The sequence below is a fragment of the Psittacula echo genome (assembly GCF_963264785.1).
Source record: "Psittacula echo genome assembly, chromosome: 27".
NCBI classification, from domain to species: domain Eukaryota; kingdom Metazoa; phylum Chordata; class Aves; order Psittaciformes; family Psittacidae; genus Psittacula; species Psittacula echo.
The window spans coordinates 887,631-903,803 of NC_137762.1; the positions used below are offsets into that span (position 1 = coordinate 887,631).

The 16,173-nt window shown below is 59.4% G+C and overlaps 3 protein-coding genes across 4 annotated transcripts; 2 read left to right on the forward strand and 1 right to left on the reverse strand.

The window, feature by feature from the left end:
* Window positions 1-8,526: 8,526 nt before the first annotated feature.
* Window positions 8,527-9,923, forward strand: PYM1 (PYM homolog 1, exon junction complex associated factor; the record flags this gene model as incomplete). Its single annotated transcript, XM_080635373.1, has 3 exons — window positions 8,527-8,557; window positions 9,066-9,159; window positions 9,452-9,923. The coding sequence occupies 3 exons, from the start codon at window positions 8,527-8,529 to the stop codon at window positions 9,921-9,923; spliced, it is 597 nt and encodes a 198-aa protein (XP_080491499.1).
* Window positions 9,924-12,078: 2,155 nt separating this feature from the next.
* On the forward strand, window positions 12,079-14,501 carry DNAJC14 (DnaJ heat shock protein family (Hsp40) member C14). The gene is made up of 7 exons (XM_080635389.1): window positions 12,079-12,176; window positions 12,321-13,342; window positions 13,418-13,524; window positions 13,608-13,727; window positions 13,798-13,958; window positions 14,035-14,128; window positions 14,210-14,501. Exons 2-7 carry the CDS (start codon window positions 12,368-12,370, stop codon window positions 14,430-14,432), a joined length of 1,680 nt encoding a protein of 559 aa, XP_080491515.1. The 5' UTR covers window positions 12,079-12,176; window positions 12,321-12,367; the 3' UTR covers window positions 14,433-14,501.
* A 69-nt stretch (window positions 14,502-14,570) lies between these two features.
* ORMDL2 (ORMDL sphingolipid biosynthesis regulator 2) lies at window positions 14,571-16,127 on the reverse strand. Of its 2 annotated transcripts, none has more exons than XM_080635432.1 (4): window positions 16,081-16,127; window positions 15,685-15,859; window positions 15,444-15,595; window positions 14,571-15,081 (listed from the first exon to the last, which is right to left on the reverse strand). In XM_080635432.1, exons 2-4 carry the CDS (start codon window positions 15,856-15,858, stop codon window positions 14,946-14,948), a joined length of 462 nt encoding a protein of 153 aa, XP_080491558.1. In that variant the 5' UTR covers window position 15,859; window positions 16,081-16,127; the 3' UTR covers window positions 14,571-14,945. The 2 variants fall into 2 exon arrangements, with proteins under 2 accessions (XP_080491558.1, XP_080491557.1); XM_080635431.1 differs by having other exon boundaries at window positions 16,050-16,086.
* Window positions 16,128-16,173: the final 46 nt, after the last annotated feature.

Sequence of the window (16,173 nt, forward strand, 5' to 3'; positions counted from 1 at the left end):
TGGCACCGTTGCAAAGCTGACTTTCTGCAGAAGAGGCACAGCTCAAGTTTTTTGCCCTGGCTCTTCGGCTGTGGGAGCAGAGGCCAACCGTTCGTGCTCTACTCCCTGGGATGCTGGGCAGCCCAGCACGGGTGCCAAAGAGGTTCCATTGTAATGGACTTTGAGTTGGGAAATCGAGGAGCGACAGCAATGCGGATGGCACCGTTGCAAAGCTGACTTTCTGCAGAAGAGGCACAGCTCAAGTTTTTTGCCCTAGCTCTTCCGCTGTGGGAGCAGAGGCCAACCGTTCGTGCTCTACTCCCTGGGATGCTGGGCAGCTGAGCACGGGTGCCAAGGAGGTTCCATTGTAATGGACTTTGAGTTGGGAAATCGAGGAGCGACAGCAATGCGGATGGCACCGTTGCAAAGCTGACTTTCTGCAGAAGAAGCACAGCTCAAGTTTTTTGCCCTGGCTCTTCGGCTGTGGGAGCAGAGGCCAACCGTTCGTGCTCTACTCCCTGGGATGCTGGGCAGCCCAGCACGGGTGCCAAAGAGGTTCCATTGTAATGGACTTTGAGTTGGGTAATCGAGGAGCGACAGCCATGCGGATGGCACCGTTGCAAAGCTGACTTTCTGCAGAAGAGGCACGGCTCAAGATTTTTGTCCTGGCTCTTCGGCTGTGGGAGCAGAGGCCAACCGTTCGTGCTCTACTCCCTGGGATGCTGGGCAGCCCAGCACGGGTGCCAAAGAGGTTCCATTGTAATGGACTTTGAGTTGGGAAATCGAGGAGCGACAGCCATGCGGATGGCACCGTTGCAAAGCTGACTTTCTGCAGAAGAGGCACAGCTCAAGTTTTTTGCCCTGGCTCTTCTGCTGTGGGAGCAGAGGCCAACCGTTCGTGCTCTACTCCCTGGGATGGTGGGCAACCGTGAACGGGTGCCAAAGAGGTTCCATTGTAATGGACTTTGAGTTGGGAAATCGAGGTGCGACAGCAATGCGGATGGCACAATTGCAATGCTGACTTTCTGCAGAAGAGGCACAGCTCAAGTTTTTTGCCCTGGCTCTTCGGCTGTGGGAGCAGAGGCCAACCGTTTGTGCTCTACTCCCTGGGATGCTGGGCAACCAAGCACGGGTGCCAAAGAGGTTCCATTGTAATGGACTTTGAGTTGGGAAATCGAGGAGCGACAGCAATGCGGATGGCACCGTTGCAAAGCTGACTTTCTGCAGAAGAAGCACAGCTCAAGTTTTTTGCCCTGGCTCTTCGGCTGTGGGAGCAGACGCCAACCATTCGTGCTCTACCCCCTGGGATGCTGGGCAGCCCAGCACGGGTGCCAAAGAGGTTCCATTGTAATGGACTTTGAGTTGGGAAATCGAGGAGCGACAGCAATGCGGATGGCACCGTTGCAAAGCCGACTTTCTGCAGAAGAGGCACAGCTCCAGTTTTTTGCCCTGGCTCTTCTGTTGTGGGAGCAGAGGCCAACCGTTCGTGCTCTACTCCCTGGGATGCTGGGCAGCCCAGCACGGGTGCCAAAGAGGTTCCATTGTAATGGACTTTGAGTTGGGAAATCGAGGAGCGACAGCCATGCGGATGGCACCGTTGCAAAGCTGACTTTCTGCAGAAGAGGCACAGCTCAAGTTTTTTGCCCTGGCTCTTCCGCTGTGGGAGCAGAGGCCAACCGTTCGTGCTCTACTCCCTGGGATGCTGGGCAGCCGAGCACGGGTGCCAAAGAGGTTCCATTGTAATGGACTTTGAGTTGGGAAATCGAGGAGCGACAGCAATGCGGATGGCACCGTTGCAAAGCTGACTTTCTGCAGAAGAGGCACAGCTCCAGTTTTTTGCCCTAGCTCTTCCGCTGTGGGAGCAGAGGCCAACCGTTCGTGCTCTACTCCCTGGGATGCTGGGCAGCTGAGCACGGGTGCCAAGGAGGTTCCATTGTAATGGACTTTGAGTTGGGAAATCGAGGAGCGACAGCAATGCGGATGGCACCGTTGCAAAGCTGACTTTCTGCAGAAGAAGCACAGCTTCAGTTTTTTGCCCTGGCTCTTCAGCTGTGGGAGCAGAGGCCAACTGTTCGTGCTCTACTCCCTGGGATGCTGGGCAGCCGAGCACGGGTGCCAAAGAGGTTCCATTGTAATGGACTTTGAGTTGGGAAATCGAGGAGCGACAGCAATGCGGATGGCACCGTTGCAAAGCTGACTTTCTGCAGAAGAGGCACAGCTCCAGTTTATTGCCCTGGCTCTTCGGCTGTGGGAACAGAGGCCAACCGTTCGTGCTCTACTCCCTGGGATGCTGGGCAGCCCAGCACGGGTGCCAAAGAGGTTCCATTGTAATGGACTTTGAGTTGGGAAATCGAGGAGCGACAGCAATGCGGATGGCACCGTTGCAAAGCTGACTTTCTGCAGAAGAGGCACAGCTCAAGTTTTTTGCCCTGGCTCTTCGGCTGTGGGAGCAGAGGCCAACCGTTCGTGCTCTACTCCCTGGGATGCTGGGCAAACGAGAACGGGTGCCAAAGAGGTTCCATTGTAATGGACTTTGAGTTGGGAAATCGAGGAGCGACAGCAATGCGGATGGCACCGTTGCAAAGCTGACTTTCTGCAGAAGAGGCACAGCTCAAGTTTTTTGCCCTGGCTCTTCGGCTGTGGGAGCAGACACCAACCGTTCGTGCTCTACTCCCTGGGATGCTGGGCAGCCCAGCACGGGTGCCAAAGAGGTTCCATTGTAATGGACTTTGAGTTGGGAAATGGAGGAGTGACAGCAATGCGGGTGGCACCGTTGCAAAGCTGACTTTCTGCAGAAGAGGCACAGCTCCAGTTTTTTGCCCTGGCTCTTCGGCTGTGGGAACAGAGGCCAACCGTTCATGCTCTACTCCCTGGGATGCTGGGCACACCAGCACGGGTGCCAAAGTGGTTCCATTGTAATGGACTTTGAGTTGGGAAATCGAGGAGCGACAGCAATGCGGATGGCACCGTTGCAAAGCTGACTTTCTGCAGAAGAAGCACAGCTCAAGTTTTTTGCCCTGGCTCTTCGGCTGTGGGAGCAGAGGCCAACCGTTCGTGCTCTACTCCCTGGGATGCTGGGCAGCCGAGCACGGGTGCCAAAGAGGTTCCATTGTAATGGACTTTGAGTTGGGAAATCGAGGAGCGACAGCAATGCCGATGGCACCGTTGCAAAGCTGACTTTCTGCAGAAGAGGCACAGCTCAAGTTTTTTGCCCTGGCTCTTCGGCTGTGGGAGCAGAGGCCAACCGTTCGTGCTCTACCCCCTGGGATGCTGGGCAGCCGAGCACGGGTGCCAAAGAGGTTCCATTGTAATGGACTTTGAGTTGGGAAATCGAGGAGCGACAGCAATGCGGATGGCACCGTTGCAAAGCTGACTTTCTGCAGAAGAGGCACAGCTCCAGTTTTTTGCCCTGGCTCTTTGGCTGTGGGAGCAGAGGCCAACCGTTCGTGCTCTACTCCGTGGGATGGTGGGCAACCGAGAACGGGTGCCAAAGAGGTTCCATTGTAATGGACTTTGAGTTGGGAAATCGAGGTGCGACAGCAATGCGGATGGCACCATTGCAATGCTGACTTTCTGCAGAAGAGGCACAGATCCAGTTTTTTGCCCTGGCTCTTCCGCTGTGGGAGCAGAGGCCAACCGTTCGTGCTCTACTCCCTGGGATGCTGGGCAGCCCAGCACGGATGCCAAAGAGGTTCCATTGTAATGGACTTTGAGTTGGGAAATCGAGGAGCGACAGCAATGCGGATGGCACCGTTGCAAAGCTGACTTTCTGCAGAAGAGGCACAGCTCCAGTTTATTGCCCTGGCTCTTCGGCTGTGGGAACAGAGGCCAACCGTTCGTGCTCTACTCCCTGGGATGCTGGGCAGCCCAGCACGGGTGCCAAAGAGGTTCCATTGTAATGGACTTTGAGTTGGGAAATCGAGGAGCGACAGCAATGCGGATGGCACCGTTGCAAAGCTGACTTTCTGCAGAAGAGGCACAGCTCCAGTTTTTTGCCCTGGCTCTTCAGTTGTGGGAGCAGAGGCCAACCGTTCGTGCTCTACTCCCTGGGATGCTGGGCAGCCCAGCACGGGTGCCAAAGAGGTTCCATTGTAATGGACTTTGAGTTGGGAAATCGAGGAGCGACAGCAATGCGGATGGCACCATTGCAAAGCTGACTTTCTGCAGAAGAGGCACAGTTCAAGTTTTTTGCCCTGGCTCTTTGGCTGTGGGAGCAGAGGCCAACCGTTCGTGCTCTACAACCTGGGATGCTGGGCAGCCCAGCACAGGTGCCAAAGAGGTTCCATTGTAATGGACTTTGAGTTGGAAAATCGAGGAGTGACAGCAATGCGGGTGGCACCGTTGCAAAGCTGACTTTCTGCAGAAGAGGCACAGCTCCAGTTTTTTGCCCTGGCTCTTCGGCTGTGGGAACAGAGGCCAACCGTTCGTGCTCTACTCCCTGGGATGCTGGGCAGCCCAGCACGGGTACCAAAGAGGTTCCATTGTAATGGACTTTGAGTTGGGAAATCGAGGAGCGACAGCAATGCGGATGGCACCGTTGCAAAGCTGACTTTCTGCAGAAGAGGCACAGCTCCAGTTTTTTGCCCTAGCTCTTCCGCTGTAGGAGCAGAGGCCAACCGTTCGTGCTCTACTCCCTGGGATGCTGGGCAGCTGAGCACGGGTGCCAAGGAGGTTCCATTGTAATGGACTTTGAGTTGGGAAATCGAGGAGCGACAGCAATGCGGATGGCACCGTTGCAAAGCTGACTTTCTGCAGAAGAAGCACAGCTCCAGTTTTTTGCCCTGGCTCTTCCGCTGTGGGAGCAGAGGCCAACCGTTCATGCTCTACTCCCTGGGATGCTGGGCAGCCCAGCACGGGTGCCAAAGAGGTTCCATTGTAATGGACTTTGAGTTGGGAAATCGAGGAGCGACAGCAATGCGGATGGCACCGTTGCAAAGCTGACTTTCTGCAGAAGAGGCACAGCTCAAGTTTTTTGCCCTGGCTCTTCGGCTGTGGGAACAGAGGCCAACCGTTCGTGCTCTACTCCCTGGGATGCTGGGCAGCCGAGCACGGGTTCCAAAGAGGTTCCATTGTAATGGACTTTGAGTTGGGAAATCGAGGAGCGACAGCAATGCGGATGGCACCGTTGCAAAGCTGACTTTCTGCCGAAGAGGCACAGCTCAAGTTTTTTGCCCTGGCTCTTCGGCTGTGCGAGCAGAGGCCAAACATTCCTGCTCTTCTCACTGTGATGCTGGACAGCTGAGAAAGGGTGCCAAAAATGTTCCATTGTAATGGACTTTGAGTTGGGAAATCGAGGAGCTACAGCAATGCGGATGGCACCGTTGCAAAGCCGACTTTCTGCAGAAGAGGCACAGCTCCAGTTTTTTGCCCTGTCTCATCGGCTGTGGGAGCAGAGGCCAAACATTCCTGCTCTACTCACTGGAATGATGGACAGCCGAGCACGGGTGCCAAAGAGGTTCCATTGTAATGGACTTCGAGTTGGAAAATCAAGGAGCGACAGCAATGCGGATGGCACCGTTGCAAAGAGGACTTTCTGCAGAAGAGGCACAGCTCCAGTTTTTTGCCCTGGCTCTTCGGCTGTGGGAGTAGAGGCTAAACATTCGTACTCTACTCCCTGGGATGCTGGGCAGCCCAGCACGGGTGCCAAAGAGGTTCCATTGTAATGGACTTTGAGTTGGGAAATCGAGGAGCGACAGCAATGCCGATGGCACCGTTGCAAAGCTGACTTTCTGCAGAAGAGGCACAGCTCAAGCTTTTTGCCCTGGCTCTTCGGCTGTGGGAGCAGAGGCCAACCATTCGTGCTCTACTCACTGTGATGCTGGACAGCCGAGAGGGGAGCTCTGGATGTTTGTATTCAAATGGACTTTTAGTTCGGAAATCGAGGAGGGACAGCAATGTGGGTGGCACCGTTGCAAAGGTCACAGATTGCAGAAGATCTTTCATTCACTTTTATTTGTGTTTTATTCAGTCTTGGTTTTATTATTCATTGTTATTCAGTTTTCTCACATTTAGCTCACTTCCTGATTATGTTTTGCTCTCATTTTGCTCCCTTTTCTTCAGATTTGAATTAGTCACTTTTAGTAATTTTTTTTTTTCCAGTAGCTTATAGTGATCTAGTGCAGCCCTTTGACACCTCATAGATTCCCATAGTCCCCAGCTGATCACCAATAGGCCTTCCAAGCCTCATAGACTTCCTATGGACATCCCATAAGGTCCCAGAGCAACCCGTAGACACCCCACAGCAACTCTCAATGAATCTACAGTGACCCATAGACAGCCCATAGCCATCCACAGTACCCCATGGACACCCGGCAGATATACCATAGAGACCCACAGTGGCCAATAGACATCCACAGCACCCCATGTACACTCCAAAGTGACTCACAGATGCCCCATAGAGACTCACAGATCCTTATAATGACACATCGCGACCTACAGATACTCCATAGACACCCTGTAGTGAGCAACTGCTAGGTACCTATTGACCAACACATGGCCCCATGACAACACATAGAGCCATACAGACACCCTGCACTGTGAGAGAGCACCACATAGGCCCTCTCCTCAGTGCCCCATAGTTCCCTATAGATACACAACACACACCCCATGGCTTTTATTGATTTACAGTGTCATGATGTCACTAGGACCGTGACATCATCAGCATCCTCGATGGCATCGTGCCCCATAGAGATGCCCAAGAGCCTTGTGAGGGGTCCCCAAGTGCCCTATAGGGCCCTCACTACCCCGTCACGCCCCGTAAGTACCCCAACACCAACTGATTTTTTTATTGGCTCACATTCATTTTTATGAACTTTCATTCACTTTTTTTCAAGATTCATTCAGGTGTCCTGGGTTCAGCAGTAGCAGTCAGTTTTTCTCCTTCTTAGTAGCTGCTGCAGCACTGTGTTTTTGACTTTCAGCCCGGGAACAAAGCTGATAACACCAATGTTTAGACTGACCAAGGACTTTGTGAGTCTCATGCTCTGCCAGGGAGGAGGAGAAGCTGGGAGGAAGCAGGGACAGGACACCTGACCCAAACTAGCCAAAGAGGTATTCCATACCACAGCACATCATGCCCAGGATGTAGAACTGAGAGTTCCGGGAAGGGCTGGATCACTGCAGGGTGGGGGTGAGGTACCGGTTGGTGAGCGGTTGTATTCTCTTCCTTGTTATTTCCTTTATCATTATTATTGGTGGTAGCAGCAGTGATTTGTGTTATACCTTAGTTATTAAACTGTTCTTATCTCAACCCGAGGGAGTTGCATTCTTTTGATTCTCCTCCCCGTCCCTCCAGAAGCGGAGGGAAGAAAGGTGGGGGGGGAAGTAGACTGCGTGGTTCTGATTTACGGCCTGGGCTTAAACCATGACATCAGGCTTGTTCACACTTATTCCTTTTTTATTTCCTTTGTATTAATTTATAAACATCTTATTCTCTTTTGCTTTTTATTGTCTTTACATGGGTTTATTTCTTTGCTTTTTTTATTCTTTTTTTCTTCCAATTTCTTCGCTTTTTAGTTCTTTTTCGTAAAAAAAATTTTTTTAGATGCGCAATAGTGAGCCAGAAAAACTCACAGAGCCCCACAGACCCACAGCAATATATAGAGACTCATAGAGACCCCATAGTGATCACATGATCATGTTCTGATGGGTCTCAATTTTACAGCAAAAAAAAAACTAATTTTAAGGCAAAAATATTAATTTTAGGGCAAGAAAACCCTCATTGTAGGGCAAAAAAAATCATTAAAAGGTTAAAAAAAGCCTCATTTTAAGGCAAAAAAGGTCTTTGGGGTGGTTTTGGGTGTCTCTAATGCTGTGTCACCCCCCTTTACATCCCCACATCTGGCCTGCCTCATCCCCAGTAGTCCTGGGAAGGTAGGACTATTCCACAAGGTGAACTCTGCAACAGTCCCACCAACTTTAGGGGTGGGTTTTGGGGTGCCCAAGAGCTCCCCAGAAGATAGAGCAGCTGGAGTGAGGCCAGAGAAGGCCACGGAGATGATCAGGAGCAGCTCTGCGCTGGAGCCAGGCTGAGAGAGCTGGGCTGGTTCAGCCTGGAGAAGGCTCCTTAAGGGGAGACCTGAGAGCAGCTCCAGTGCCTAAAGGGGCTGCAGGAAACGCGGAGAGGGGCTTTGGACAAGGAATGGAAGAACAGGACAAGGGGAATGGCTTTAACCTCTCAGGGGCAAGAGCTACATGGAATACTGGGAAGACGGTCTCTCCGAGGCCACGCCCTTGTGGGATTCGACCTCCTGCGATCGGACTTTAGGACCCAGCGGGGCGGGGTGCAGCGGAGCGGCAGTAAAGCGGCGTCAGACCTGGTTGAAGCCCGCGGTGCCTCCCGTGGCTGGCGCGCACGTGAAGGTGGGACCTGACTGAAACCCTCTTTTAATTAACCCCAATTAGCTCCGCCACTTTAACTGACACTAAAGAGTTCCGCCTCCTTTAATTAACCCCACAGATGTCTCCGCCCCTTCGAGGCCACGCCCGGCAGCCGCCGCTAACGTCCGGGGCGGGGCCTAGAGGCCGGAAGTGTGTCGCGCTCGCAAGATGGCGACTCCCTATGTGACTGACGAGACCGGTGAGTGCGGCGCGGCCGGACCCGGTGCTGTGGGGCCGGACCCGGCGCTGTGGGATGGGCGGCGCCCCCCGCTCCATAGGGCAGCGCCCACCCGCGGTCCCTGTGGGGCAGGCCCCCGCCCCTTTGGGGGAGGCTGCCCACACTGTCTGTGGGGCTCTGTCGGCTCCCCCGACCCCCCACTGCCGCTCACTATGGGGCACCTCCCCCGTTGCTGTGGGGCTGGGTCAGGGCAGCCTCGCACTCCCTCGCCCAGGTCCTCGTGGTGTCCCGTAGGATTCGTGGGGCGCCGCAGAGTCCCCTTGGGGTCCGTAGGGTGTCCCATGGGGTGTGTAGATTGTCTTGTGGGGTGTCCTTTGCAGTCCATGGGGCTCCCCGCAGACCGTGGGGTTTCCTTCAGAGTGCCTCAGGGCCCTTGTGGGTCTGTGGGGTGCCCCATGGTGTCCGTGGGGTGTCCCAGGGCCCTTCTGGGGTGCCCCATTTCCAGGGCTGACTGTGCGGTACCCCACAGGGAAGTACATTGCCTCGACACAGCGCCCGGATGGGACGTGGCGGAAGCAGCGGCGGGTGAAGGCCGGTTACGTGCCGCAGGAGGAGGTGCCGGTGTAAGTGGGGGTGCCTCTGTCCCCAGTGCCACGCGTGGGGCACGTCCCATTGCGTCCCCTCCATCCCCAGTGACATCTTGAGCTCCGAGTCTCTTTCCAGGTGCCCACGCGATTCCGACCCCCTCACCCCTGTCCCATAACTGTGTCCTGCCCGGTACGTATCAATCCCCCTGCGGGCACGGAGCTTTGGAGAGGCTTCACCGGTGGCATGGGTCTGGCTCCTGGGACCAGGGGTTTGTGGCACCACAGTGGGGGCCACACAGAGCCTTCACAGGCTCTTCCCCCCATGCAGGTACGAGAACAAATACGTCAAGTTCTTCCGGAGCAAACCTGAGCTGCCACCGGGGCTGAGCCCAGAGGCAGCAGCAGCACCCGGGAAAGCAGAGCCCGGTGACACAGGACTATCCAAGGCAGCCAAACGGAACTTGAAACGGAAGGAGAAGAGGAAGCAGCAACAGGAAAAGGGGGAGCGAGACACGGACGAACTGATCCAGGCACTGGAGCGCTCGGCACTGTCAGAGCCGCTGCCCGGCTGTGGCGCTGCCAGCCCCGTCATGAGCCCTGGCACCAGCCCTGGTGACGCTCCAGCCTCAGAGAGGAGCCGGAGGCTGAAGAACCTGCGGAAGAAGCTGCGGCAGGTGGAGGAACTGCAGCAGCGCCTGGACACCGGTGAGGTCCCGAATCCCACCCGCGAGCAGCTCGAGAAGCTGAGCCGAAGGAAAACGCTGGAGGAGGAACTGCGGGGCCTGGAGAGGGACTCATAGTGGGGGGAATCAGGGGTCGTGGGGGGGGGTGTTGGAACAGTTGTTCCCACCGTTGGGAATGCAGCAGCGCTTGGACGCTTCTCCCTTTATCCCTCTTCTTTTTTATTTGCCGTTTTATCTTATTGGGGGGGTCTCATAGCGTGGCCCCCTCCCCGCCCAGCCCCTCGTGTTCCGTGTCATGGCCTTGTCCCGCCCTTGTTTCAAACCCTGGTGACAATAAACCCAGCAAAGCCCCAGCGTCAGCAGCTCCTGGTCCATGGGGTTGTCCTTTGGGAGCCCCATGGCAGGGTAAGACGCCCCACGGCAGGGTAAGGTGCCCCACCATAGGGTTGAGGTTTTGGGGGGAATTGGAGAGGTTGGTCCCATGGCAGTGTTTAGGTAGGTCCTACAAAAATAGAAGTGGGGCTTTGTTTTGAAGGAGTTTTCGGTGGGGGGAGGCAGGTTATGGGGCAGGCAGCACTAGGGAGGGCTGAGGGTTTGCCCCATGGGGGGGTCCCTGAAGCCCTGCCCACCCCATGACCATGCCCTGATTAGAGTGGGACATATAGCGCCTCATTTGCATATTTAAAGGAGAAGGCACGTGAGGGGATCATCCCCCGCAGGCCCCGCTCAGCCCACCAGGCACAGGCTCACCACGGGCTGCGTGCTGCCTGTGGGGGTCCTCGGAGGGAGTTGGGCTCATCCCACTCTCGGTCTCTTTCTGCCACAGGAGCTGCTGCTGCCAGGAGCTGCAGGGAGCTGTGGGAGCAGGTCGATTCCCAATGGGTCCCCATCCCAATTCCCATCCTAATCCCTATCCCATCCACATCCCAGTTCCCATCCCAGTTCCTTCCCCATCCTGACCCAATTATCATCGCAATCCCAGCCCTATCCTCATCCCATCCCAGTCACTTCCCCATCTTGTTCCCATACCACTGTCCCCTTGCCCATCCCCTCACAAGCCCTGCGGGCAGCATGTGCCCCTCATGTCCCCCCGCTCACCGGCGCTGTGTGGACAGCCGCAGGCTGTAACCTTCCACTGGAGCAGCTCGGCGAGGAAGCTGAGCAGGGCCCAGGCTCCCAGCAGGGCCCAGCCTGGCCAGCACCGCACCGGCACCGGCGCTCGCCGCAGCTGCTCGCACACGAACAGCACCAGCCCCCCCGCAAAGAAATCGGCACCCACCAGGACGGCGGCGGCTCAGCGCCGCGGTGGCACCCAGGGTGTCGGCAGTGGCACCGGCGTGGCCACAGCCAGCGTGGCTGGGGTCAGCAGCAGCCCCGTGGTGAAGAGCCCGATGGGCAGCGATATACCCGCGCTCGCCACCGGCCCCAGCCGCGTCCCCAGCACCCACTGCCCGTAGCACAGCATGAAGATGACACCGGAACTGAAGAGCAGCCCCCAGAGGAACATGACGGCCCTGAAGCAGCGGTAGCCTGGCACCGGCACGAGACGATCACTGGTGCTGCCATGGCCGTGCCCCAGTGTCCCCCTGTGTCACCCCTCCTGGCTGTGTCCCCCAGAACAAGTTTGTTTGTGGCACCCTGTGCCACAGCATAACCCCTTCCATGGGCTTGTGGTTCCCCCCAAGTAAGCCCCAGCTGTGCCCCCCGTTGCTCACCGAAACAGCCGCACACGAGCCCCAGTAGCTCTCCGAGCACACAGAGAGCAGCGGGGACCAGCTCGTAGTGGGGCCGCGGCTCCGGGGTGCAGCGGGGCACAAGGGGGCGCCGGGCTCCATGACCTGGAGCCGGAGAGGGGAATGGGTGTCTGTGAGCCCCCAGTGACACCCCCCCGGTACTCAGCCCTTCTTCTCCGCACCCACATCTGCCAGCGCCTCTTGGGGAGAACATCTGGGGGGAACTGCGAGCCCCTGGGGCCGGCGAGGTGGAAGCGCTTGGAACGGGAGCACCGGGAGGGGAACCGGGAGCTCTGGGGGACACCGCACCGGGAGCATTGCGACCGCGGGGGGGGCTGGACGGGGATCACCGCTCGGTGCTCACCCTCCCCGGGACTCACCCGCTCGCTGCCGGCCACGGGGGTCGCGGTGGGGCGGGGGCGGGACGGAGACCCCCGAGAGCGGGATCGGCCCCTCCCGCGGTTACGGGGGGGCACGGCGCTGCCCCTTTAAGGGGCGGGATTAGGGGCGGGGACGCTCCGGCTCCAGGCCGCGGCCCCGGGAGTGGGCGGTGGCGGAAGGCGGAAGTGCTGCAGGACGCAAACCGGGGGGGGGAGGTGGCGGAGACCCCCCCCCCGCCCGTACCGGCACCGGCGCGGTGAGGCCCGAACCCCCCCCCACCGGTCTTGAAGTGGGGCCCGAACGCCGGCCCTTGGGGGGCACTGGCAACGGGGGGTGCTCAGGGCCGGTCGGGGGGTCCCGGGGCCGCTCTGTCGGCGCTGACCCCGCTCTGGCCCTTCAGGACATGGCCGTGACTTAAGCCCGTCGAGGGCCAGTGGGGCCGCCGGGATGGAGCAGCCGCGGCACCGGGAAGCTGCGGTGGCTGCTGAAGGAGGCGACGGCTCCGGTGGGAGCCTGGAGGAGCTCGGGGTCACCCGCGGCCGCCGCGGCTGGGACAGCGCCGGCTGGAACGGGAGCTGCAGGCGGGCAGCGGCTGCCGGCCGGGAAGAGGAGGATGGGGACTGCGAGCATGACCCAGGCCCCGAGCGCTGCTGCCGCTGCCGGGGGGAACCGGCCGCTGCCCCGAGTGCCGCAGCCGAGGAGGAGGACGAGGAGGAGGACGACGGGCTCCGGCGGCCCCGGCGGCGGCAGCGGCAGCGCTCGGCGCTCAAGGAGAAGGAGGAGGGGAGCAGGCGGGAGGGGAAGCGGCCGCAGCCGGCTCGAAGGAGGAGCCGCGGGACCGAGGCCGCGGCTGGGTGGCGAGAGCCGCTGCTCCAGGCCCGCAGGCTGGTGGCGGAAGCCGGGGGACGACTGCTCTGCTCCTGCTGCCGGCTCGGAGCCGCGGAGCCGGGCTCGGTGCGGGGCTGGGGCCGCGCCGTAGGGCAGCGCGCCCGGAGCGGGTCCTTGCGGGCAGCGCGGTGCCTGCGCTCCGCTGCACGGCTCGGCCTCCGCCTGCTCTGGATGCTCCTGGCGCTCCTGCTGCTGCTCCTCATGCTGCTGCTGGGCTGCCTGCGGCTCTGCGGCCGCGCCAGCGCCGCCGCGCTCCAGTGCGCAGCTAGGAGCCGGCTCCTGGATGTGGCCGCGCTCCGCAGGACGTGGGGGCTGCTCTGGGTCTGGTTGAGGCCGTGCCGGGGTCCCCCTTGGGCGGGGGCCGCTGGTGGGACAGGGGTTGCGGCGCCCGAGGACCGCGGCGAGGAGGTGACCCGGCTGCTGGCCATGGCCGAGGTGCCCGAGGAGGAGCTGAACCCCTTCCACGTGCTGGGCGTGGAGGCTTCAGCGTCGGACACCGAGCTGAGGAGGGCCTATCGCCGTCTGGCCGTGCTGGTGAGTGGGGCCGGGGGGGTCTCTGTGCCCCCACCTGGGGCTGTGGTGTTGAGGTTCCCACCTTCTCCATGGCAGGTTCACCCGGACAAGAACGAGCACCCCCGGGCAGAGGCGGCATTCAAGGTGCTGCGGGCGGCCTGGGACATAGTCAGCAGTCCTGAGCGCCGGAGGGAGTTTGAGATGTGAGCAAGAGGGGATTTGGGAGGGTCTTTCCGTACCCCGGCTCTGTGCCGGTGGTCTGAGCCCCGATTCCTCCCTGGCGCAGGAAGTGGATGGCACAGAACGAGCTGCCGCGCTCAGTGGGTGAGTTTCTGCGGCAGCTTCAGGAGGAGCTGCGCGAGGCCATGAACACCATGATGTGCAGCAAGTGCCAGGGCAAGCACCGGTGGGTACCGGGGGGGCCTGGAGCCGGGGCCGGGCCCAGCAATGCCTGTCCTCACCCATCCCGACCACAGGCGGTTCGAGATGAACCGGGACCCACTGAGTGCCCGGTACTGCGCCGAGTGCGGCCGCTTGCACGCGGCCGAGGAGGGTGACCTGTGGGCAGAGTCCAGCCTCCTAGGGCTGAAGATCACCTACTTTGCGATGATGGACGGGAAGATCTACGACATCACAGGTGGGTGTCCCCCTGTGTGATGCCGGCAGTGCTGCCGCCCACCCTGGTGTGACCAGTTCCTGCTTCCCTCCGGCAGAGTGGGCAGGATGCCAGCGCGTGGGCATCTCCCCAGACACCCACCGCGTTCCCTATCACCTCTCCTTTGGACCACGGGGCACTGGGCGCCACAGGTCAGTGTCCTGCACCCTTGGGTGGGGGGACTCCAGGCTCGCCTGGGGCACCTCTGAACAATGCTTCCCCCCCCACTGCAGGAGCGCACCCAAGGGCAGCCCCCCCTCGGCTGGCAACCTGCAGGACTTCTTCACCCACATCTTTCAGGGCAGCTCAGGGCCAGGGGAACCCTTCCCGCCGCCCCCCACACCCCCGACAGCCACAGCCCCTCCTGGGGGTCCCCCCAAGGCCGAGGGGGCTGTGCCCAAGGGGGACATGAGGCACAAGAGGCGGAAGAAGCTGCGTCGGCCTCTGCAGCGCTGAGCACGGTGCTGGGCTGGGCACTCCAAGGGCTCTTTCCAATAAACAAAGCTCTATTTTTCCTTTTTAGAATTCCTTTTAAATACTCTGGAGCTTCCCAAGGGAATCGGGGGGGGGGATGGGGATACACACAGCCAGAGACAGAGGTACAAACAGCCAGTGCCACCCCAGTGCCCCTCACATAGTGTTTTGAAGCTGCTCATCCCTCTTTGTTACCCTCCTCCTCCCAGTGCCAGAGCCCGGGCTGGCTTTTCCTGCCTCTTAGCTGCTTGAGAGCCCCTCATCCCTTTCCCAGCAAGGAGCTGTGTATGGATGTGGGGGGCTGGATTTGAGGGGTTGCTGCCCCCACGAGTGTCTGAGTGGGTCCCAGCTGGAAACCGGGTGTTACCAGTAGCAAATGCCTTTGAGATGGATTTGGTTGAATTCCAACCAGAGGAACGGGATCCATGGAGCAGCTCTGGGCTGGAGGAACCTTCCTCAGACCCTGGTGGAGCTGGAGCGGTCCCTGCAGGAGCCTCAGTACTTGTTGATGCCGAAGATACGGACACCATGGAACTGGGGCAGTTTGGGCAAAAGGACGCTGAGCAAAGAAGCTGTGTTCACCAGGAAGTGTGCGGGGTCGTACTTGGTGTAGAAGCTGGTCAGGAGGTACCTGGGGTACAAGGAGACACGGAATGAGCTCCAGGCTGCTTCCACCACCCACATTAGAGGCTTCTTGGGTGTGTCAGAGAAGCCCACAATGGTTTACATTGGAAGGGACCTTAAAGCTCCTCCAGCTCCAACCCCTGCCACGGGCAGGGACACCTTCCACTAGAGCAGGACGCTCCAAGCCTCTGTGTCCAACCTGGCCTTGAACACTGCCAGGGATGGGGCAGCCACAGCTTCTCTGGGCACCCTGTGCCAGCACCTCAACAGCCTCAAAGGGAAGAGCTTCCAACATCCCCCTTGTGTTGGGAAAAGGGCCCTCAGCCCAGGCTCGCCCAGCACTATCCTGCCCAGGTAAGCAGCACTCACAGCACCACGGGGGAAATGCTGAGGAACTTGCGTGCCGCGGTGCACTGCGTTCCGTAGTCAATCTGCTCCCAGTGCGTGAGGAGCCGGTCCCTGCCCTGGTCTGGGGTCTCGAAGGGCGTCCCCTTCACGGCATGCAGCAGCATGTACATGACCTGTGGGGGTGAAGCAGGGAAGTGCTGATCCCTCGGCACCCCCCGGAGCCAGGGGCTGCCCCGGGGCAAGGGGGCAGAGTTGGCCTGACCAGGTTGTGGATGACGTTGGTGAGCGTCCAGACCACGGGCACGCTGAAGAAGGGGATGCTGAGTAGCACCACGTGCAGGACACCCACTGAAATCCCGTAGGCCACCCAGATGCCTCTGCTGTTCATCACCCGCGTGTTGGGGTTCACCTCGCTGTGAGCCACGCCGACGTTCATCCTGCACCGGGGACACGGGGAGCTCCAGCCTCGTCCCGCACCGGGGACACGGGGAGCTCCAGCCTCGTCCGGCAGCCCCGACCTCAGACACAGCCCCAGGCACTGCCACGGCTCCCCCCGTACTCCCGGCCCGGTCCTGGTTTCTAGGTTCCCCCCTCTCCTCCCCCCCGCCCCGGTCCCGATGCCCGGACCCCCCCGGCTCGTCCCGGTTCCAGCTCCCACCCGGCGGCTCCGCGGCCGTTGCCAGGCCCCCGCCCGTGCCCGTCTCCAGGAAGTCTCTACGCCCGCCCCTTGTCTCTTCCCATTGGCTGATCT

Excerpts from the sequence above, each read along its gene's own strand:
- ORMDL2 (XM_080635432.1), bottom strand. The coding sequence starts at position 15,858 with ATGAACGTCGGCGTGGCTCACAGCGAGGTGAACCCCAACACGCGGGTG. Across the intron at positions 15,596-15,684 it reads CCAACGTCATCCACAACCTG|GTCATGTACATGCTGCTGCA; the intron begins GTCAGGCCAACT and ends TCACCCCCACAG. Across the intron at positions 15,082-15,443 it reads AGCATTTCCCCCGTGGTGCT|GTACCTCCTGACCAGCTTCT; the intron begins GTGAGTGCTGCT and ends CTTGTACCCCAG.
- DNAJC14 (XM_080635389.1), top strand. The coding sequence starts at position 12,368 with ATGGAGCAGCCGCGGCACCGGGAAGCTGCGGTGGCTGCTGAAGGAGGC. Across the intron at positions 13,343-13,417 it reads ATCGCCGTCTGGCCGTGCTG|GTTCACCCGGACAAGAACGA; the intron begins GTGAGTGGGGCC and ends TCTCCATGGCAG. Across the intron at positions 13,728-13,797 it reads AAGTGCCAGGGCAAGCACCG|GCGGTTCGAGATGAACCGGG; the intron begins GTGGGTACCGGG and ends TCCCGACCACAG.